Source organism: Homarus americanus, unplaced genomic scaffold (genome assembly GCF_018991925.1).
Source record: "Homarus americanus isolate GMGI-L3 unplaced genomic scaffold, GMGI_Hamer_2.0 scaffold57965, whole genome shotgun sequence".
NCBI lineage: Eukaryota > Metazoa > Arthropoda > Malacostraca > Decapoda > Nephropidae > Homarus > Homarus americanus.
The window spans coordinates 219,789-243,120 of NW_024725031.1; the positions used below are offsets into that span (position 1 = coordinate 219,789).

The window sequence follows — 23,332 nt, forward strand, 5'->3', positions numbered from 1 at the left end:
TGTATCCATGGAGATGGCATGTTGTTTTAAACTAAGAAAAATGAAGAGCAGGGGTGTGAAGTTAACATGGGTGTGTGTGGGTTAGACTGTCCCTGCAACTACATCCCCCTACAAGGCAATGTGTTATTATTTTTTAACTTGTATTTATGGATAGATATACATAATTTGATATTTTTATTTTTTTACTTTTTTTTTACTGTATTTTATTTTTTTTTGCTAAATGCTTTCAGGATAGTTATGTCATCTTGTAAATTGCTGTCTTGCTTGTTTGAGAACACCTGTCCATTTGTTTCAATCTGAGGAGTTGAATGGTAAAATTTGAGTGTCATAACGATTGAATGAGTTTGAGAGTATTCAAACTTGGAACCAATGTTGCTACCCCATTTATTGCGATGACAAATAGGGTCACACTCATGACATTGCCCTGAAGAACCCCATCCTCCTGAATATGTGTTGCTGACATTTCTCTGGTTACGTGGACCCTAAATGTGGACGTCCCTAGAACTGACTCATTATTGATGGTCAATTTTCCCGCATTCCAAAATTGTGAAGCTCTTTAAGTATGCCAAATCTCCAAGCTGTGCCGTATGCTTCTCCAGGTCAAAGAAAACACAGACAAGATGCTGGTGATGAACAAAAGCCTCCCAACCAAGGACTCAAGACGAACAAGAGCACCTGCTGTTGAATGCATCTTCCGGAAGCCAGATTGATATGGTGGAAGAAGGGCATTCTTCTCCAGGGACTATAAGTGTGCAACTGATAGAAATAAATTTCTTTTGGGTGGATATTGATGTATTATTGGACCAATTTAAAATGTGGATATATTTGTGGATGGGACAGATATAACGGTCATAAAGAAGATGATGAAATACAGGAAAGAGTGTTCACTGGGTCAGGGCTTGTGGAGACACACAATCAGACTCTGACTGACAGAAATATAGATAAAAATGTAAAGCTGTATGAGAGAAACACCAAAAAAATAAATACAACACTAAATTATGAATAACAGACCTCAAACTTTTCTTGCTATTTTTGAAACACTTACTGGTTGGAAGTCCTCTTCATATAACATCATGTACGCCAGGCAGAGGGATCGCACATGTACATGCTCAGTTTGAGACATAAAAACCTAGAAAGAGAGAAAGAGTTAAAAACAGATCATTCATACTGATGTTAATACATCTGTATTGTTATGATTTTCCTTCAGAGGTGATATTTGCCTTTTTAGTCATAATACCTAAGACAGCATTTATATTTCAATTTTTAATACAGGTATATGTATGCCTAAACCAAACCGAAACTGCTGTACATTGTGTTCATTTCCAAACACATCGGACCCAAGTGTGCAGTCTTTTTTTTGTGTGCAGTACTCTACTTATATAAACTGAATTAAATTGTTACTACTGTTCACAGACAATGCGAAACATATGCCTTCAGCCCATGCAAAAAGGTCAGATTACAGGGTATACTGTACGTTTGCAAAGAAAGCAGATGAAAAATTATAGTACAGTACTGTACTGTGTAGTATAAGAAATATATGGTAACCTCCTCAATAAAACATTTTAAATTAATCATCATCATACCACTAATGGTACAGTTATATAAAATAAAGCCACATATACAACTTACATGTTCAGCAACAGCACGAAAAAGACACGATCCATCACGGGCGACTTGCTTGCGGTACAAACCCTGTGATTCGAGCCATTCATCAAATGGGTCAAATGCACGACTGTTCAAACGACGACGCATTCTAGAACACAAAATAAAAAATAAATATATGACTCCATTTTAACACTACAAAGTCTACATGTTGTAAGTACAGTGATCCCTCGGTTAACGAATGCCTCGGTTAACGAAATTTCGGTTAAAGAATTACCTTCCATAAGATTCTTCACTTTGGTTAACGAAAAAATTTCGGTTTACGAATTCCTTACGAATTTTTCCCAACATGTTTTCGCCTGCTCACCAGCTGTAGTATTAGTCCGCCAATACAGTAATCGATTTTAGGGCTTAAATTCGTTACCATTTGAGTAAATATCAAGAAGGTTGTACTATTCAATAATTTTCCAAGTCTTATATTAAATTTTTTGTCATTTTAACAATTATTTAACATAATTGAAGTACAGGGAACTAGTTTTTAGCGCGCCAAACAGCCACTCAACACACCCAAAATGGCGTCAGTGTGTGTCCCTGCTCAGTGGAGGAAGCTTCTTGCTTGAGACTCTCTTGAACATAAACTATTTTTACGTTTTTACAGTACAATTATTGGTCAGTCTGAAGTTTATTTTACATATTGACAATATATAATGCAGTGCAGTGTTGATTTAAAGAAAATAATCTTGAATTACACCTAGTGAACTAAAATTTTATAGGTGAAATGGCGGCATGAGGTGACTTCTCTTCCACCCCAATACCTTCTCTTCTCCTCCACCCCCACTTCTAATTCCCATCATCATCAACCAGGAGCCTTCTACATACACACCTCAAAGTAAGTGTACTTTACTGCATTTATTTTTAGTTTGTATGTAATTTTTGGTGAGCTGGAACCAATTACCCAAAATCCCATTGAAACAATGGTTCCGGTTAACGAAATTTTCGGTTAACGAACGACCTTCTGGAACGAATTGTGTTCGTTAACCAAGGGACCACTGTATTATGAGATATTAAATACCATTAATCTACACATGCAAACCAGATTTCTAAATTAACACCAGATATGATGAAACAATGCTGCAGAAAATTAACCAAAAAATGCTCATTACTGTATTTACCTAATATTGTACTGTACACTATGTTAAAATATTTTGAATAAAACAATAAACTTCCATACATGAAGCAGTGCACAAAAAATACCTGTACACTTATCCCCCTGTATTCACTAGGGTTACATTCCTGGAAATCATCGCAAATCGTGTACAGTATATTCACTTGTGGAAAAATAGGGTATGGTCCATTGCTACCAGATTATTATGTCATAATATTTTGAGGGTAGAAATTATAAATGTTTTACAGATGGTGTTGGTATTTATATGGAGAAAGTTTTTGTAATAAAAATTAATAAATTTGAACAAATAAAACATGCCTTTACAATTCGTGGTCTTTGATTATTTGCAGATGACACCCTGGATGTACCCAAGAATGTCTGCGGGTAGTTTTGAAGTTGGCAGCATTTTCACGGCTGGGATGGGGGAGGTGTGCGAATTGTATAGCGTCCCACAAGCAGAGCATGCAGTTCGGAATGGTACAAATGATTTATCGTAATTCGTACCAAAGGAAAAAGACCGTACCGTAATTTTGTACCATACCTCAGATATACCTTCATACCATACTAGTACGATAAATTATCGTACCGTAATTTCGTACCTCAAAACAAAATGTAGCCTAATTTAAGGTATAACAAAACAAGAATAATTATATTATTAACATTAGCTTTTTATTCTTAATATAATAATATTTAATATTCAAATATATCGATAATAAATAACACATTTACTTAATTTTCTGTCCCTAGCCCTCAAAGACACGTACGAGTGAGTGAGTGAGTGAGTGAGTGAGTGAGTGAGTGAGTGAGTGAGTGAGTGAGTGAGTGTGTGTGTGTGTGTGTGTGTGTGTGTGTGTGTGTGTGTGTGGATACAACACATTGTACTGCTCTCCCCCCTAGGTGTAAATTTAGGCACCCATTTACAGCTGGATGAGCTGGGAGCACATGAGAATCTAACCACCAAACCCCAGAACATTAGGCGAGTGCTGAATTCACTCAGCCGCCACATTCGTATTGTCTCAGGTAACCCCATCTTAATGAATTCATTATAAACTTTATGTACTAAGCTCCTTATGCAGAACTGTTATAAGCTTGGGAAAAACTCCATCAAGCTTACCAAACCCGACTGTGGGAGCTAGATTCTCCTCGCCGAGTGTAGGACAAAATATTCATAGGACAAAACAAATCCCCTCAGACTATAAACCTCTTAGGACAAAAATCCCTCAAGGACAAAAAATTAACCTAAATTTAAGAAATTTTATTATAAAAAATGGGGGGGGGGGGTTGGGGGTTGTCCTACTATGCACTTTAACTGAGGGGGTTTTGTCCAGGGGGCTTATGCCCCATGGATACCAATGATTATGGTGTAATTTTTTTTAATGATCTTTATTGCGATGTTGTTTTAGCACCATGGCTCCTCATACGGACAAATCTTGTCACACTGTCTCTTGCAAAGGCTGAGAAATTGAGCCGTCACATTCTCTCTCCTCAAGGTTAGGTTAAGTTTTTGAATCATTAAATTCCCAAGAATCATGAGAAAAACATGATATTATTTTTCTGAAAGTTTAATCTCGGCACCTGTTTTAATGTACGGAATGCACATCTAGTGGGTAGGATGGGAACAACAAGAGTTAACTTTTGAAAACAAGGTTTTTAAATTTCCACAAAATAGTCAAATTATTTCTTATGTCCATTAACTGTACATTCCATCTATCCATACATGCTGACCTATTAACAAACTTCATACAACAGTCTTGGATCAATATTCTACACTTTTCATTTGATTACAAACTAATTGGTATTTTTCCGTAATAACACCCAACTCACAGAACTCATGCACAGCAATACTAATGGCCCTGCCACTTACCTTGTGAAATTCTAAGCAACTTTTCTTATAAAAACATGTTGGAAATTACTCGTCAAAATATTGAATTTTTTAAATAATTATTTTGGTCGGTCACAAAGCTCCCACAACTTCCTACCCCTGCAGCTGTCGGGAACAAATGGCCAGAATGCATGTGTTAGCAGGTGCATTGTGGGAGAGCTGCAGCCAATGAATTAAGATTATTAAAAATCAACCAATCATCATCTTCTTTGAGGCAACAGCCCAGCAGATTTGATTTTAAAAAGTCAGTCCTTAGCCAGCCATGTCTCTGTGTGCACGCTGCGACTTGAACTATTCTGCTGCCATTTCAGAGTTCTACGAGAATAATGACAGGGCTTTAGACTTTCTTCGTGAGCACTGTGTTTTGCCCAGGTCTCCTCCTAAGTATCCAAAGCATAATAAAGACCTTATTTATCAAAATATTGATTTTTTACAACCCAGGCCTTTATCAGAGTAAATGGTAGGCAAAAAATTGGTTAATTCTCGATTATGTTTGGGTAGGTTAGGTTGGGGGGGGATCATAACTCAGAAACGGATGATTTCCGACAGAAATGGATGTTAGAATCAAATGAATCACACTAAAAACCTTAGGAAAAAGAAAATTTTAAGCTTCAAAGGGAGTTGAGTGTTATTCAGGAAATTGACCACCCTATAATTAAATGAAAAGGTCAACATGACCTTCTGTTTCTACCTTAGCACTGTAAACGCTTCTGTGCTTCACCTTGCACAGGATGAAAGGGGGTGCCCAATAAACTAACCCCCTCTGGGGCAATCTAAAAAAAATATCTTTAAATAGTGAAGAAAAAATATTACTAAAAAGGTCCCTTTAAATTAGTAACTACTCAGGTGTATTGTGAGGCTGGTGATAACATTGTTGTTAAATTTAAGAGCAGTGACATTAATTTATGAATGAAGTACAGTACATAATAACTAAGCACAAATACTTGTACTAGGTAAGATCTTACATTCAATATTCCTCAGCAACTTACAGCAGGGATAATAAATTGAATAATTCCAAAATTTAAAAATATACATTAACCAAGACAGTAAGAACATAGTGTAACATGTTAGTGGCAGGGACAGGTGGAGAGGTCCCCTGGCCAGCAGCTGCACGCCAGGTGGGTCTGGGAACTGTAAACTTGCCTCTCTTCACATTCAAATTTACACCTATTACAATAATTACACAACCTTCTGACCTGCTCTGTGTCATGTGAACACATATAACATCATCATTAAATTATAATAAACCAACGTATCAATGTACTTAATACTTTAAATGTGATGTAAAGATATCATAACAAAACTTGTACCATGACAACGTACTCTCATACCGCCCAGCTTGGTGTTGGTCCGCTCGTCACACTTGTTCTTCTTCATTTATCTTAAGTTTACGCAGACGACGCTCTCAGTTTTACAAGAAGATGCTTGCTTCATACTATACCAAAGAAGCTGCCGGGACATGAAATTCGGGAATACCTTAATATTCTGAAAATTGACGTAAAACATGTACTTACCTCCCTCATGTGGCGCTTCTTATTTCGTGACGTCACGACACCTGATGGGGCTAAACTCTTTACATTGCTCTTTAATTAATGTATGTTATCTAATACTGAGAACACATTCTCCATCTCGATGAAAATTACTATCATATATGCAAGATTAAACATAATGTGCCAAGAGAATCAGAATACCATCAAGTGTCTGAATAATAGGCTTTTAGTGCTCCGGAAATACAAGTCAAAACAAACCACTCAACACCACCAGCTCTTATTAAACCTCTCTAATAAACCTTAACAATGACATATTAACCTCGGTGAATAAGATATTTTTTCAACTGCCACAAGCCTCCACAGCGGTTACCAAAACGAGTAATATACTTGCCTAAGTTTAATGCGTGCCGTAAAATAAAGGTTAAGCTGTATCTTTACACATTTGGTAATACTGATTCATGTCTTATCACTTATCAACAACTGCCATTACTTACCACAATTATATGTATTTTTATTTATAATTATTAATGTCTATTGCCATGGCTAATAATAATACACGATATCATAATAATTCTTTAATAAATATATTTGTCAATTTTCATGGTGTTCAAAACTAGTAGAAAATATTAAACAAAGTTAGGTTTAATCCTAGATATATATTATTATTTTACTCCTGTAGGTGACGCCCTATACATACATCCCAAGTAATAGGGGTGAACAAAGTCCGTGGAAAGACAACAGGTGGATGGAAGTGAGTAGTCGCAGTAGAATGACATATCAAAAGCTATACACTCCACCATACAAATGTTTGCAGACGATGCTAAGTTATTTGGTTAAATTAAGAACCAAAAAGACTGTGAAGAGCTTCAAAAAGATCTCAATGAGCTTCAAGAATGGTCGAGGAAATGGCTGCTAAAATTCATTGTCACGAAGTGCAAAAGGATGCACCTGTGTCGCACCAATAGTAAGGAGGCGTATCACATGTCCCAACAGGACGAAGAGACTGCATTCATTGAGATCGAATGTGAAAAGGACCTGGGTGTGCATGTCGACAATGAACTCAAGTTCTCGGGTCATTGTGAGAAGGTGAATCAGGTAACGAAACTAGTAGGTCTTATAAGAAGGCCGTTTAGATATCTGGATGAGTGGATGGTCCGTCATTCGTAACGATCTTCAAGAGTGAGGTGCTTCCCCGTCTGGAGTATGGTCATTTGTCACCCCGTCTGGTCCCCGAGGTATCTGCCAACAGTGCGTATCACAAACGTGACCGACCGCCCAAGCGGCTAACGAGCCGATTAGTGGCGAAGAGTATAAAAGTAAAAGTAAAGGTAAAAATATGAATTTTGTCCAACTCTGTAGTCTCTGGGAGTAAGCTTGGGCGAGCCACTAAAGCGTTGTGATTGTGTGGCGATTGTAAATGTTTGTTTTGTGGTTTTTTGTGTGTTTCTTGTCATGTCTTTACTACTCCTATCTTATAGTATGATAGAATACCCGAGTAATGCTAATGAATTTAAGTGAATAACACATTTGAGCCTGTGGGGTCTGTTACCACTCAGTTTCCTGGTAAGGTGTCTCGTTCAGAAAAACTCGTTTATCACAAGGTATCGCTCCTGCTGGCGAGTATACCTGTGAGGAAGAACCTGGTCCACAACTGTCCTTTCCCTCCACTAATCACTTATCATTGAGTTGGAACACCTGGCATACTTCCCACCTGGCTACATAGGTCCAGGGGTATGCGAGATACCCAGTGAATGGTAGTATACAGTAGTGAAGAGTGACAACCTGATAACAGTAGCCCAGCTCACTGTTACCCTGTGACATCTGATGCATTTATTATGGAGGTAAAACCCGATATATCTTGTTTATAATTCCACCCTTTAAACTTGGATAAAAATTTCGAGCTCAGGATTCATTAAACAATGACTGTCAGCCTTATGGTGATGAGGAAATATGGTATAAAATTCGTCTACAATTATCAACTATACCGGCGTAATCGATCAAATTTTAATATATTTACATGACCCATGGACCGGACGGAATACCCCCTAGTGTTCTGAGGGAATGTGCTGAAATTCTGGCCCCTGTGCTTGCTCGCCTCTTGCCTTTGCCTCAAAATTCAAATTATCCTTCTTGGAAGCATGCCTCGGTTTTAAACCACGCTACAACTAATTCTATCCATTCTAATCTTCACTCCACATTTTTTTCCTTTCCCCCAATTCTCAAACTAGATCTGTTTCTAGAGGGGCACTACTCAGTCGAGTGTCCTTACTTGGAGCTGGCGGACGCTCGCCCCACAAGGGGTCACAGCTCAATATCAAAGAAGCCGCAAGTCCAGAAAACTGTGAGGGCAAACTTTTTCGGAGTGAGGGTTGTAAACTCTTGGAACAATCTACCAGAGAGTGTTGTAACGGCACCAAGTGCGAGCTCTTTCAAGACAAGACTTGACCAACACTGGAGCGGGTTCAGGTACATTCAGGAGCCGGTGCATGCCCAGTACTTGCCAACAGTGCGTAACAGAGACGTGACCGATCGCCCAAGCGGCTAACGAGCCGATCAGTGGCGAAGAGGATAAAACTAGAAACTGAAACTAGAGCTTGAATACAAATTACACTAGCACTAATGGTTATTTCCTGATGAGCATAAAAAAGGACAAAAGAACGCAGTAATGCATTATCTTCCCACTGGACGATGATAAATGTCTTGAAGTAGGTGGTGATGGATATAAGAGATAAGTAGAGCGATCATGATTTTTTTTTTTTATGTTTGGAGAGAGATGAAGAATGGATGCATTTACCGAGGCCAGCACGAACTTTAACCTTCATGTTACTGTTCATCGCGACACTTACCTCAGAATCCATGGATCGACTCATTAGATATAGAGAGGTGTTTTAAGAAGATTCTTGCCAGGCAGTCCATCATCTGATGCTGGCTAACGCCTCCTCACAGGGCATGAGGTGCTGGTGTATCCTGGGAGCCGTGGTCATCTTCGTCGCCCAAGCCTTAGTTCAAGTCCCCGTCGGAGATATAAGGAAAACGGGGGATGATGTGGAGGTGGTCGCTGAGGAGGATGAAGACACTGAGGTAAGATCATAGTTTAGTTAACATCTACAGTCAAGTATACGAACTTAAGCGGTAGGAAGTAAGCAGCTACCAAACAGGGAGGTACTACCGTCTGGGGAGATATTGGAAGCGTAATGTATTGTCTAATGGTAGACCCTGCTGCCATATGGCATCACGGAAATTGTGAGTTATAGTTTCTTATCCCATTAAGTACCAAGGGTCTTACGGCTACTGGGATACTTATATCAACAAATTGCATTACGAGTATTAGCACATAGATCAGAGAACACGAGAGAAATAGTTAAAGAATTTAAAGGTTAAGTTTATTAATACCACCCATTGCTGTCAAAAAAGTTTTCATTGGTTTGTTACCTCGGCGTTAAAATTAGGGTTGCCAGATTTCCATTGAGAGCTGACCGGACATATGTTGGTGTTAAGCCTCGTACATACCAACATACTTTGTCTAGAAACAGTCGTGCAACAATGTTTCTGGGCTGTTGCGAGACAATCCACAAACACTTGGGAGACACGGCAACATTGTTTCTGGACTGTCCAGCGACTGTTGCGAAACAGTCCAGAAACATTGTTACGCGACTGGTTCTGGATAAAGTATTGTAGCGTGAGTATGTGGCGCAGTTAGTCAAATTTCTCTTTCTTATGTGTCAACTATCTCTTTCTTTAGGACCACATACACACGTACATAAAGGAGATCTTGCACTCAGGATGGAGGTGAGGAAGGAAACTCATAATAGCGTTAACTCCACGTATATTGTATATACAATGCAGTAGGATGCAGTGGCGTAGCTAGAGTGTGTGCCGCCCCCCGTTCCCCACAAAAAATAAATATTGCACAGTGACTCACTCTTATATATACATATATATACATATATATATATATATATATATATATATATATATATATATATATATATATATATATATATTAAATAGTTTGTGTACCATTATAATATTACTGTACTTTCACATACTCAAATATAGTATGCTTTAAATACACACCAAACATACTTAAACTTTATAAGTAACAGTTAAACAAAAATAAAAAACGACATATAGGATAGGGAAAAAAGTAAAAAAGTGTAAAAAATTAGGACCAATACTTTAATATTTCTTACCTTACAGTATTATGTCTTCCAACGAAGTAAATAACTGGATCGAAAACACAAGAGAACTTAAAAATCGTCTAGCCTCCCCTCGTCTTGTCACGATGGAGACTTGTGCAGAACTGAAGTGAATTGCTTGTAACTGGTGGATTGGTCGGCTGTACATGAACTTATATGACCCGAGACTGCATGGTTTTGCAGCTACTGGAGACGTTAATCCTTCCCTTTGTATCGGCGGCAAGTTAATCCTCGTCGTGTCTGACCTAACACCTGACCCACACCACATGAGCTCACTGGCGTACTTGTTTGAAGTTGTTTCCTTAATCCTCAACAGGTTACAGGTTGTGTGTGTGGCGGGGGGGGGGCATAGCAAGGGTGTAGCTCATGACGTGGCCGTGATGATGTGGGTCAGGTGTTAGGTCAGACACGACAAGGATTAACTTGCCGCCGATACAAAGGGATGGATTAACGTCTCCAGTAGCTACAGATATGTGTGATGAGCAGACCCAAAAGTGCCGCCCCCAAAAGTGCCGCCCGGGGCGGCCCCCCCCCCCTAGCTACGCTAGTGGTAGGATGCTGGGGAGTTGCCGTGTTGTGGAGGAGCTTCTTGAGAGGAGGTCTTGTCGGCTTGAGAGCGTGGTGTAGAATGACCTTCACGGCTGTTGTCGTTGAGATTATCGGACCGTAGTCCGCTGTCCGACACGAGCCTTAGCCTATAGGCGGGCCACCTACAGGCAAAGGCCTGGAGCTGGAGCTCTTGGAGCAGGCAGACCGGATTGGGGATAGAAGGTGTCCTACCTGCAGATATGAAAGGACACTGCAGGTTTGCAAGTGTGAGCGGACCTCGGTCAGTGAGAGCCTACCACCAACCCCCACTCTTGGACGTGGTCAGTTTCGGAGTGGCGCGCCCCTCGAACCGGGGTCCGCACTGGATGGGGGAGGATACTTCCTAAGCTATCTGGGTGGTGGGTATCGTGTGATGACCCGTGTGATGACCCGGAGAAGGTGGTGAATATGGTTTGTTTAGGCCTTTCGGGTTAGAGTGACCGCTGGTGTTGTGTGTTCTTCTTGGAAGTTTCAAATTGTTTCGGAGACTTTGTGTGACTTCGCAGTCGAGGAGATAGTGTTCCAGTGGGTTGGCCTCTGGCTCCTGACAGTGGGTGCATTCCCTGATGACATTTCCGATCGTCTGCCAGGTGCACTTGTACCCTAGTTGTAGTCGATGAAGGCTAAATTGGGTTTGTCTTGGTGTTTTCTTGTCTGCGTATGGTGGTTCCCCTTTTGTAGCCGCCAGGTACCATTTGGCTGATTGGGAACCAGCGTTGAATGTGTCAAGGAAGCTCTTTTGGTTGTGGAGCTTGGTAGTCTTTCTAAGGTGGTTCTTGGTCTGTTGCACGCTTGGTGGAACTTGAATGTGTACGCTTCTAAAATGTGTGGCTGCCTTGGCTGCTTCATCTGCCATGTCATTTACCCCGATCCCTACATGACTTGGGAATCCAGTGTAAGACGACTGGGCGATTTTGTCTTTGGAAGTCCTGTAGCTGTGCGAGGATCGAGGTTATGATGTAGACGTTGTCTCTTGGTTGACTGTGTTGCAGCACCTGCATGGCCGTTTTCGAGTCCGTGTGAATTATGATGGACTTGTTATGTTTTGTTGCAGCGTGTTGTACGGCATTTGAGATTGCTACCAACTCTGTTTGTAGGGTGGAGCAGTCATTGGAAAGTCTCCATAGGAGGGTCTGACCTTGGGTGTGGAAGGCCGCTCCGGATCTTTCATGAAGTATGATGCTACATCAGCTGGTGTCTCGGTGGCTATGGCTTCCTGAGTTATCTTTTGAGGTCTTCCTTCTGGAGGTTGGCTTTGCTATCACCTAGTTCGTTGATTTTGAATGGTTGCTGGTGGAGGGCTCCATGGTGGTGGAACTACATAATCCCTGTCTCGTATGTCTTGAATGTTCTTGATGAGTGTTTCTGCTTGCAGGTGCCTGATGACCTTGCTCGCCTCATGTGACCAGGTGGCCCCTCACGCTCTGTGGTCAAGTTAGGCACTGATTCGCATTTTTGCAGCTGTGGGCTTATCTGATCTACAGATTTTGGCGAGGAATCCGGCTGTCACCTGCTTGACTCGTACTGCCAGGGATGGTAGTTCAGTTTCCATTTGCAAATTACAAAATTCTGATCCACTTGGGTGCTCCAAGCATGGTCATGAGAGCATTATTTTGGATAACTTCTAGCTGAGCTATCTGGTCTTCTCTCAGTCCAATGAGCACTGATGGCGGCCGTGTAGTAGGCTTTGAGCACGTGTATGTTCACTCCTGCGGTTGTGCTGGTGAGCGACCTCATTATGTTGTGTCTGCTCTTCGTCATGTGCCAGAGATACTCGAGTTGCGGCTTGAAAGTGAGTTTCTGGTCGAACCAGATTCCAAGACGCTGGTGGGTGTTGGTCCAGACTACCGGCGTGTTTTGTATGGAGAACATCATGTCTGGTGTGTCTGTGCAGATGGCCATCGCTTTCGACTTGGCTGGATTTATCTTGAGTCCAAGTCTGTTGCACTCCTCTTCTATAAGTTGGAGTGCGTGTTGCATGTTGGCTAGTCTGTTTGCTCCTCTTACTATGAGCTGCAAGTCGTCTGCATAGCAGAGGAACTTGGCTGTTTGTCTGAAAGGTAGTCTGACTAGATTTTCCATCAGGACATTGAACAGCGTTGGACTGAGGATGCCTCCTTGTGGGGTTCCTTTTTCGTGGGCCCTGTAGCTTGATGTTGCCCCCTGAAAGCGGCGAGGCGGGGGGGGGGGTATTTATACAATCCTACCTACTCAAGATTCGAGGTGCGAGATGAAAGGAGCCTCTGATTGGCTGGTCGAGGACGGCAGGTGGCCAATCAGCGAGTGGTTCAGGAGGGGAGGCTGTGGTATGCAACTCGCTGCTGATTGGCCGAGGCGAGGATGGCTGAGTGGTTGTAGTGAGAGGAAGCCACTGCAGTATCTTGGTGTGTACGAGGTCCTGAGACAGTGTTTCTGGACTTTTGCGAGACAGTCGTGCAACAAATTTGGATTTTTCTGAGACAGTCGAAAAACAGTCCAGAGACAATGTTGCACAACATGTATCTCAGTGTGTACTCGACCATACATTGCTGGGGGAATAGGTGACAGATCGAACGCAAACAAAACAAAATTAAAGTTAATTCCATTTATTTTCAGCATGCAAATTCAACAGTAGTATTTTCCAATTATATTAATTAACAAATAAAAGAAGCAGCTCGCACTAGTAATAAGATAAATAACAAAAGTATTACTTTTTTCCTTCCATTTGTAGTGTCCTCTTTACTTGTTAGGTTGATATTTTATATTTTTTCTTGTAGCTCTAACAAGTTCCTTGGCAGCTTTAGTTCCGAGAAATGCTCCAAACTCTCCACAACTCATTCCATTGTTGAAGTGAACCAACAGTTCTGCCTTGTACCATGTCCACTTGAGACAATTTCTTTCATCTGTCCAAAGGTTTTTCATCACACTGAAGATGCGCTCTACATATGCATTGCTGGGTGGAATAGCAAACACATGCTGCACTATCTTGAGTAAATTTGGGGACTCGGAATTTTTTTTAATTTTACCCACAGATCAGAGGAGTTTAATTGTTTCTCTTGAGCCATTTCGTGTGATGAAACCATTGTTACGGATGACGGGACCTCTGTCATATTCCTCAGGGCAGGCAGCACTTCATTCAAATTGAAAATATCATTGAAAAGCTTGTCCCCATCAACCTCAATATATATGACTAAGGCAATTTGGCAGAGCCAGTAATGGTGTCCGAGTCAACAAAATTCAAAGAAAACGCTTTTTAATTTATTAATATTTCTTTTTTTTTGGGGGGGGGGGGAGGTGGAGACTTAACAGTGATTCTTTATCATTCATCATATGAAAGAATGAGTGAGTTTCAGTTTTAAATTGTAATTACTATTTCCACTTTGCTCTGACCGGACAATTTAGCGTCGGGTCACTACTTCTGACCGGACATGGGATATACACTGTATAACCAGACATTCCGGTCGGAAACTGGACGTCTGGCAACCGTAGTTATAATATCGCATCACTACTTAGGTGTTATTATATGAAAGATACTGAGTTGACGGAGGGTGTGCTTGTGTATTCCCAGGGGGAGGTGGGCGAGGCAAAGGAACTCCTGCTCGACAACAACGGCGACGTGGAGGAGCCCGGCGACCACTGCAGCAGGTACTCCCCTCAGGAGGTCTTTCACACAGACATCCATCCTCGCCTCGTTAACATCCTCGATGGTAGGTAAAGATTCGTGGCGCCGAGTTGAACATTTACAGTTATCTCAAACCGAAGATTTTATTTCGTTATCCCCGAAGACAAAACTCAATCTCTTAAGATAAAGATGTGTACAATAACAAGCTGAAAAGTGCAGTAAAATACAGAGGCTAGAGTACACGTAGTGACCTCACCAACCCACCGGATACGTTACCAATCAATGTCCCTCAAGTAGATGAAGCCTATGATGGCACAGCATTATGTGAAATAAAATCTTTTTGTTAATTTATTGCCCTGTCTGATGCTAATTAAACATATCTACAGTAGTTATGGTAGAGTCTCAGTGTAATTTCAGTACAGTACTACAGTTTTGTTATTTTTGTGTTTTAATCAATTTTGTGCATCCTTTCATCAATACTTAATAGAAATATTAATTGTACGAACCTTAGAGATTATGGTCTCCTGTATCCACAATATAACTTCATAACAAGTAAGACTAATAAATGTGATTCTGTAGCATGTGAAGGATTGAGTAGCCTATTTGTTGACTTTCAGAGCTGAGCCACTTCGTGGAGTCGGTCTTGAGTCGGATCGAGTCAGCTTTATACACACTCATACCCCATGTTAGCGAATCACCTATGTAAGTTGTTTGTCATCTGTGTAAGCTTTTTCGTCAGGTGTGTCTACGTGCATAAATTCTATCAGGTGAAGATCAGACCTATACATAAATTAGGGTTGCCATATCTGAACGTTAAAAAAAGAGGACGCTCCGGAAGACATCAACCCCTGCCTGGCACACACAGGCTAATATACAACATACATGGTATAGAAATCTTTAAAATAATAAAAAAAATTACCTTTGCTTCAGGCTGAACATCTTCAAGCCCTTAGCTGCAGTCTTCTTCCTCCACTGTGTGTGTGACTTGATGTGCCCATGCATACTTTTCTGTAGATTGGATCTTCTTCATTATTGGCTGATTGCTCTTAAGAAAGGTATAGAAGTCACTGCAAGATGTTTCTCGGAAGTTGTACTGTACAGTCAGAATGCCTTTCATTGTTTCACCACTCAAATTGTTCCTTTCCTTTGTCCATTGACTTTGCAGCAGTGAAGAAACTCTTTCTACATTTGCATTGTGAGATGATATAGCATAGAAGAATTGTGCAATTCTTAGCAATTCTGAGTGGCTTTCAAAGTTCTTTGATTTTTCAAAGTATCTGGTCCACTTTTTATGTGTTGGAAGATTACTAAATTCATCACTCTTGTAATTTTTCACAAACTGCTTCAGGTTACTAACTTGGTCAAAACACTTCACATCATCAACTTCTACCCCCTTATCCATCAAATATTTAACACACGGCTCCACATCAGTCCAGTTTGGTGTTTCACTCAAGGTTATCCACTTGAAACAAGAAAAATCTTCCATTGGTTTCATCCATTTCTCAATATACTCAAGGCATCTGTCGTATAGATTAACTATTTCAGCACAAAACTTGTTACACTTTCTCATTTCCTTCTGTGCGTTTTTTGAGCAAGCAATCCTTTAACTTTCAAGGACATAAAATTCTGACTCTTGCGTTCAACAAGCATTTTATGAACAGATTCAATTTGTCAACACATCTACAACAGGATTGCTTTCCCTTTCAATTACTTGAATGTGTGAATGAAATACATTCATTAATGAGTGCATGTGCCAGAGGTAAATCTCACTCATTTCATTCTCAAAGAATTTTTTAATTACTGTGGGTGGTTTGTCTTGTGATAGAAAGAAGGATTTCAAAGCAGGAAACATCTGTATTAGCCTGGCGATGCCAGGCAATAGTGACAGCAAGCGAGTCTTACTATGGGAGAGGAGCTTCCTGTATTCAACTTCAACAAAATCACAATACTCCTTGAGTTGCTCAGTTTGAAGTGTGTAGATATGAAAATATTGATAAATTTTACAGATAATATTTTCAATATTAATATCCATTCTTTCTGCTGCATGATGGACACAGTTGTTTAAAATATGCGCTGGGCAACCCACTCCAATTAGTGATCTCTTTTGAAGCAATTTCTTCAAATTTGCAAACACATTATTGCCGTCTTCATTACGTCTGAGTCCTCCAAACATTGTATTGCAGTTGTCACCTGTGAATGCAACACATTTCTCAGAGAGACCATTTTTCTCCAGAGTTTCCTTTACATAATTAGCGATTGTGTCTACAGTCTCATTAGGTGTGTTCTTTAACTCAATCAGTTTTGACTGCAAGCCACCATTCTTCCAGTCAAAGTACTGAATAATTACAGGAAATAGCTTTATTGAATTGTGATTACTTCCATCTGTAGCAATTCCACAATACGCTATCTCATTTTCTTCAAGATTTTTCAAGGCAGCATTAACAGAATGTGGTGCAAGCACAGAATTAACAATTGCTTCTGTTTTTGTTCGAGCACTAGAAAACTTCCTTGCCACCTCAGAATCAGAGGAAGTATTTTTAACCAAGGCAGATGAACAGTTCATGGACTTGAAGCTTTTGTGATGTTTAACAGTGTGAAATGCATAAGTACCTTCTGCAGCAGTGACAGCATCTTCAGTTTTACTACCTGGTTTGACAAAAAAATCTGTCAGTTTCATCGATGAGCCCTCTCCTTGAACTGCTTTCTTGTGTTTGTCCGAGTTCACATGTGTTTGCAAATCATTAATACCTTTATTTGCCACAGAGACGTACGTTCCTGGTTTGCACACCAAACACTGCGCTTCCCTTTCATCCCTGCCTCTCTTAAAACATGGGAGTTTGCTCTGCAACTCTACAGTGAATTTACATTTGCGTTTGGGCATTTTTCTCTGGAAAAGTACAACAAATCGTAAGCACTAGCTGAGGCAACAAGCGACAAACCCACAACAAAGACTAAGTTCAAACACTGTCACTGCAGGTTAAAGACTGGCCAACCACCGGTCACCGTCATAGTTGTCAACAAACGTAAATAATATAGCGAAAGTGGCTAGATTATGGTTGAAAATTGCTAAAATGGCTTTAATGCAGGACAAGAAAAACAAATGCTGCAATAGCACTAAATACAAAAATAAATCATAATAATGCGCGTGGCTGAAGAACAAGGAAAAGCAGTACATAGCACTACATGCTAGCCCAAAAACTGCTAGCAGCTAAGTTGACAACACTGTACAGGCGTCACGTGTACTACTTGTACTATACGTGACTTATCAGCTGACGAAAACTGAACGAGATCTCTACGGTTTGCACCTCCCCTCTCTCTCGTCATTACAGTTTCATGTTTCTTTTTCCGTGGAGAAAATGATGGAAGCTGAAATTCCGGACTTTTGAAGAATTTTAAAAATTCCTTCCGAATGAAGATTTCGAGACCTAAATGGAGGACATGTCCGGGAAAATACGGACGTATGGCAACCCTAAGTCATAAACACAAAAGGAGCATATAGCTACCTTTTTCCTGCCGTGTTGTTTTTATCCTGCATTTCATTCGGTCCATAAATTATTAGCCTTGCTGAGTTTTTTGACCCAACACAGCTTCTAATTCTGTGTATGTTTTCTGGCACCTAGAGGGGAGACGAGCGTGGAGGAACTGTTCCCCGAGATGAGACGCTTCATGTTTGGTACGATGAGGTCCGTGTATGACGTCATCAAGACAGCGTGGAAGGACACCATCACCAGCCACGTGCAAGGCCACGCCACTCCTCTCTACACCCTCACCTCGCTATCCGTTCTGAAGGGTAACTCTTTTAATGTATCTTTTCACCATTTACCAGCTTCCTAGCCGCTCGGGCGATTGGTCCATTCTTTATGAACTTTACTGTCCAGTGTTAGTACAGGAGGAAATTGGAGTACCCAGAGAAAACCTGTTGTTTGGTTGGGTCACTGAATAACATCTTTCTTACATCTGTCCCAAGTTAGGACTCGAACCCAGAACATGCAGTTTTAGGTAAATATATTACATGTCACTGAACACACATCACTAGATAATGGAAAATAATGCAATAACAAAAATTACAGATAATTAAGCACGAATCGAATAATACACAATACAATATTTAAAAAAAAAAAATGGCGATCGTTAGCATTTCAGATTTCCCCGCGAGGGGGCTAGTTTATTGGACACATCCTTGCATCCTGTGCAAGATGAAGCGCAAAAGCGTTTACAGGGCCCATATAAAATATCCTAAAGCTTAAGATATTAAAACAAAGATGACCAAGCAGTGGTTAATGGCTGCTTTATACAACATTTGAAAAAAATAAGTACCCCACACGCGACATACACTCTGGGAATAGACCAAGACGAGTAACGCAAGCTCCAAAAAAGTACCTATATGTGAAAGTTTTATACTTCCAGAGGCGCAGCATCAGGGGCAGGAGAAGCTGGTGATAAGTCTACGAGAGATGTCCATCACACTCAAGGCTGTAGTGTTTAATAGTGAGTGGCTCTTCTTCCTTAAAATACTCTTACACTCAGTCGTGACGTAATAGTTTTTGTGACATCACTGTCTTCACTCAACAATATACCTATTATGTCTCACACTCTCGAATTCAGTGTCTTTTGTGATGGTATTCTCTGCTGTGATGACACAGGTTTAATTAAGTATAATAATAATTTATAATGATATACAGGCATTTTCTCAACCCATGGTATACAAGGTATCTTAGTCACGCATAAGTTATATACAGGTATCCACGTGATCCAAACATCACTCAAGTTACCTAACGACACGGACGAGCATGAAGCAGCACTGGCCATTAACAAGAAGGTTCCTAAGGTACGATGCTTACTCTCACACTTTCGCTTATACGATGAAATCTTAACCAAAACCAAGCATAACCTTATCAAAATCTAAGGTAAACTAACCTAATCTAACTTAATCTAACAGTAGCCTAACTGAACCTGACCAATTCTAACTTAAACTAACCTGCCCTGAGCCAACCTAGTTTAACTCGACCTTTCCTAACTTAATCTAACGTGCCCTAACACAACCTAACCAAACCCAAGATAACCTAGCCTAAATCCATCCTAATTCTACCTTGACATAGCCTGCACTTACCCGAACTTATAAATCTAGTGGTATAGGATTGGACTGAAGTTAAGACAAATTAAATGTATTTCAATCTATTTATACAGTAAACCCTCACTTTACGCGGTCAATAGAACCCACGGCGGCCCGTGTAAAGTGAGAAACGTGTAAAGTGAACAACATAACATATGGGATTAATTGAAATAGAGACCAGGCCGACCCCCAAACTCCGCTTTTTCAGACACAATACCTACGTTGTAATAAAAATAACTTCTTAATTTTATGATGGTATGCACACATAATTAATAATTAAGAGAAATATCAATAATATTAGGTTTTTTAACACTTACATTAGTAGAAAAGATGGCTGGGCACACGGGGATGGGGGTTGGTTCCGAGGCAGAGGGCAGATTATTGGCCCTCACCTGTATCACTTGTATCAATTGTATCACTATCCACCACAGAGGCTTGCAGGGCCTCTTTGTCAAACCCTCAAAGTCCATATCCTCACTATAATTATCACTATCACTGACTTGGGCCGGCTGTGGTGGGTGGCGGGTGAAGAACTCGGTAATGTTTTGATGACTGGGCGACCTTGTGCGCACCCTGCTCGCGCCGCTCTCCGCGTAAAGGGGTACACGCACCGCGGAATGTGAGCATTCCGGTTTCGGCAGGGTACCGCGTAAACGTGGAAACGCGGAATGTGGGACCGCGTAAAGCGAGGGTTGACTGTATAGCATTTCCATTTTCAGCTTAAAAGAATCTTCACCACATCCTACGTTACAGCTCAAATGTCTCCAATTAACGTTTAAAAAATTAATACAAATAATTCCTAATTTTTCTGATTGATCTATATAGATCGCTCCAAATTTCCTGGGATCGCTGATATCAATGATCCTGAAGCGTGGGAGTGATCCGTCTGGCTACAAAAAGATCCTCAAAGAGCCGCTAAGGTCCATCATCCCGTTTGTTGATAAGGTGAGATGCGTACAGAGTGCATAATTTTATGTGGTCTAGACCGAGCAGGAGTTGGTCTACCGGGATATTTACACTGCAGCGTAAATATCCCGGTAGACAACTTACTACAGTAGCACCCAGTACAGACTGTATACAGTAGTGTACAGTTTATTAAGGCAACTTTACCACCAACAAAAACATCAGTTTAAGCTACTAGTAGGACTTTACCTTAATCTCGTGTAGTATTCATAAGCATATTTATTTTCTTTATTTTTATCCATTAGAGGTCAGCTTCTGTGCCCCACATTTCATTATATTAATTTAATATAATCTCGCACTTATTCAACAATATCTGATTTGGACAACACAATTTTCTCAACAGATGTACAGTTCCCTGGAAGACTTCATTAGGTTAGGAGGCGAGGCAGTGGATATGGGGGACTTCTGGATAAACATGACGCAGGCCTCCCACCACCACCTACAGGAGTCGCCAATCCTCGAGGAGGACTACGAGGCCATCTACCAGAACGAGGAATACCTGACAGAGTTGGTACTAGAGCTGCTCGCCTCCTTCTGAAGTAATACTACATAACACAAATATGTGCCTCGTTATACTCAACATTGTTGGAACATGAACTATGAAAATACTGCAATGCCTTCATCTCATGGTATTCTAAACTTATGAAAAATTTTTAACACTTACACTGAACTTAATAACTAAATGTTACAATGAACGTCTCTACCAAAAATAAATGAATGGTTGAGTTACATTGTTTACAGATTCTTTCTATCCTCTTTATATAATACTTTTGTTATTTAAATTTGTAGGTATATATGAATTCTGTTTGTTATTATATTATCGATTAAAGTGTAGCTTCTCATCTTTATACAGTTCCTTTGAATCTTCAGACAGAATTGCCCATTGGTATCGTATACGTACACCATTATGTGTTGTCAACACCCGCCAAGGTCTTTGCGAAAGCCTCACCATCAACAGCTATTAATTAGGATTATTCCATTAAAAGCGCGATGATAAAAATAACTACTGGTCTAGTCATCCATAATGATACAGTGATCCCTCGGTTAACGAGCGCCTCGGTTAACGAGATTTCGGTTAACGATTTATCTTCCATAAGATTCTCAACTTTGGTTAACGAGCAATCCCTCGATTAACGAGTTTCTTACGAGTGGACCTCAACACGTTTTCGCTTGCATTTGGCGGTCCACCAGCTGTAGTATTAGTCCGCCAATACAGTAATCGGTTCTAGGGCTTAAATTTCGTACTATTTAAGTACTGTAAATATCAAGAAGTTTATACTATTCAATAATTTTAAAAGTTTAATATTAAATTTTTTAGTCATTTTAACAATTATTGAACATAATTGAAGTACAGAAAACTAGTTTATGCGCGCCAAACAGCCTGTCAACACACCAAACAGGCGTCAGTCTCTGTGTCTTTTCAGTGGAGGTAACATCTTGCTTGAGACTCTCTTCAACTAAACACTTTTTTTCCGTGTTTCCAAGCAAATTATTGGTTATTTTGAAATTTATTTTACATATTGACAATATATAATGCAGTGCAGTGTTGATTAAAAGAAAATAATTTTGAATTACACCAAGAGAACTAAAATTTTATGGGTGAAATTGCGCCATGGAGTGACTTCTCTTCCACCCTTCTCTTCTCCTTCTCCTCCACTCCCATCATCATCATTATCATCATCCAGGAGCCTTCTACATACACACCTCAAAGTAAGTGTACTTTACTACCTTTTTAGTTGATTTTAAGCAATTTTCTGTGAGCTGGAACCAATTACCCAAAAACCCATTGAAACAATGGTTTCGGTTAACGAGCAACCTTCTGGAACGAATTGTGCTCGTTAACCGAGAGACCACTGTATATGGGAATGTCATTATGAAACCCATTTAGTTGAAATCACACAAGTAAACATTGTATCCTTATTTTAACGTATAAATAATCAATAAACCTAAAACTGTAATTCAATCTTTTGATATTAACGTACGTATGCTGTGTCTCAGGGCCGGCCCCAGCTATATGTGGTCTGTGTGGCTGCATAGGGTCCCCATCACTTAGGGCAGTGTTATTAACTAATTTTTGCAAGGGAGCCACTTTGACAAAACACAGTCATTGAGAGCCACATCTACCGCAAATTAGCATAATGCATTATTAAGAAGGTAGTAGGCAGCTACCAAACAGGATGTGTGTGTGTGTGTGTGCGCAAAGAGCAACCGACATATAGCAGGAAGGCCAAGCCCCTGAAGGAAAGGTGGAGGAGAAGGGAGGGGGGATATGAGGGTAGGCTAGGTGAGGTGGATTGTCAAGGTGCTAATAGACACAAGAATCAAAGGGAAAGTCCGCTGTCATTGCCACCTGACATCACTTTACCTCATGAGACCTCTAGGTATGTGACCGTGTGGATGTCTCCCCACACCCACATGGCTCCACCCACACAATTCTTTTACTATGGTTAATAATTAATTAATTAAAAAATACATTATTAATTTGCCACAGACATTAAAGACAGTATTACTTAATTTACATGCAACGTTGTACAGTATTTTATCGTGAAAACAAATCTGACATTTAAGAAATTGTGGTTATTAAAAATGTTCTCTTTCATGCGGGGTTTTTCCTTGAAGAAATTGCGACGCTTTCTGTAAATTATTTGTGTGTGTGTGTGTAATTAAGGGTCTGGGTTAGTTGCTTCCTTGTTATGAGGTTGGTGTTTGGGCCTTAGAAGGTTAGCTGT

The 23,332-nt window shown here is 40.3% G+C and overlaps 2 protein-coding genes across 11 annotated transcripts in view; one reads left to right on the plus strand and one right to left on the minus strand.

The window, feature by feature from the left end:
* LOC121864600 (putative bifunctional UDP-N-acetylglucosamine transferase and deubiquitinase ALG13) overlaps window positions 1-6,262 on the minus strand; it is an 84,480-nt gene extending 78,218 nt beyond the window's left edge. For 6 of the 8 annotated variants that reach the window (XM_042363670.1, XM_042363669.1, XM_042363671.1 and 3 more), the window contains exons 1-3: window positions 6,164-6,261; window positions 1,630-1,753; window positions 1,046-1,129 (exon numbers count right to left, since the gene is read on the minus strand). In XM_042363670.1, the coding sequence (XP_042219604.1) occupies window positions 1,046-1,129; window positions 1,630-1,752 (207 nt within the window). In that variant the 5' untranslated portion in view covers window position 1,753; window positions 6,164-6,261. Of the gene's footprint in view, window positions 1-1,045; window positions 1,130-1,629; window positions 1,754-6,163 lie in introns of all 8 variants that reach the window. The other 2 variants (XM_042363674.1, XM_042363675.1) reach the window with 1 other exon arrangement.
* A 607-nt stretch (window positions 6,263-6,869) lies between these two features.
* LOC121864602 lies at window positions 6,870-21,334 on the plus strand. 3 transcript variants are annotated; one of them, XM_042363676.1, is made up of 9 exons: window positions 7,874-7,980; window positions 9,086-9,220; window positions 14,474-14,612; window positions 15,145-15,229; window positions 18,148-18,317; window positions 18,935-19,015; window positions 19,267-19,355; window positions 20,466-20,585; window positions 20,947-21,334. In XM_042363676.1, the coding sequence occupies exons 1-9, from the start codon at window positions 7,975-7,977 to the stop codon at window positions 21,139-21,141; spliced, it is 1,020 nt and encodes a 339-aa protein (XP_042219610.1). In that variant the 5' UTR covers window positions 7,874-7,974; the 3' UTR covers window positions 21,142-21,334. The 3 variants fall into 3 exon arrangements, with proteins under 3 accessions (XP_042219612.1, XP_042219610.1, XP_042219611.1); XM_042363678.1 differs by lacking the exons at window positions 7,874-7,980; window positions 9,086-9,220 and adding an exon at window positions 6,870-6,890; XM_042363677.1 differs by lacking the exon at window positions 9,086-9,220 and having other exon boundaries at window positions 7,884-7,980.
* The last annotated feature ends 1,998 nt before the right edge of the window (window positions 21,335-23,332 follow it).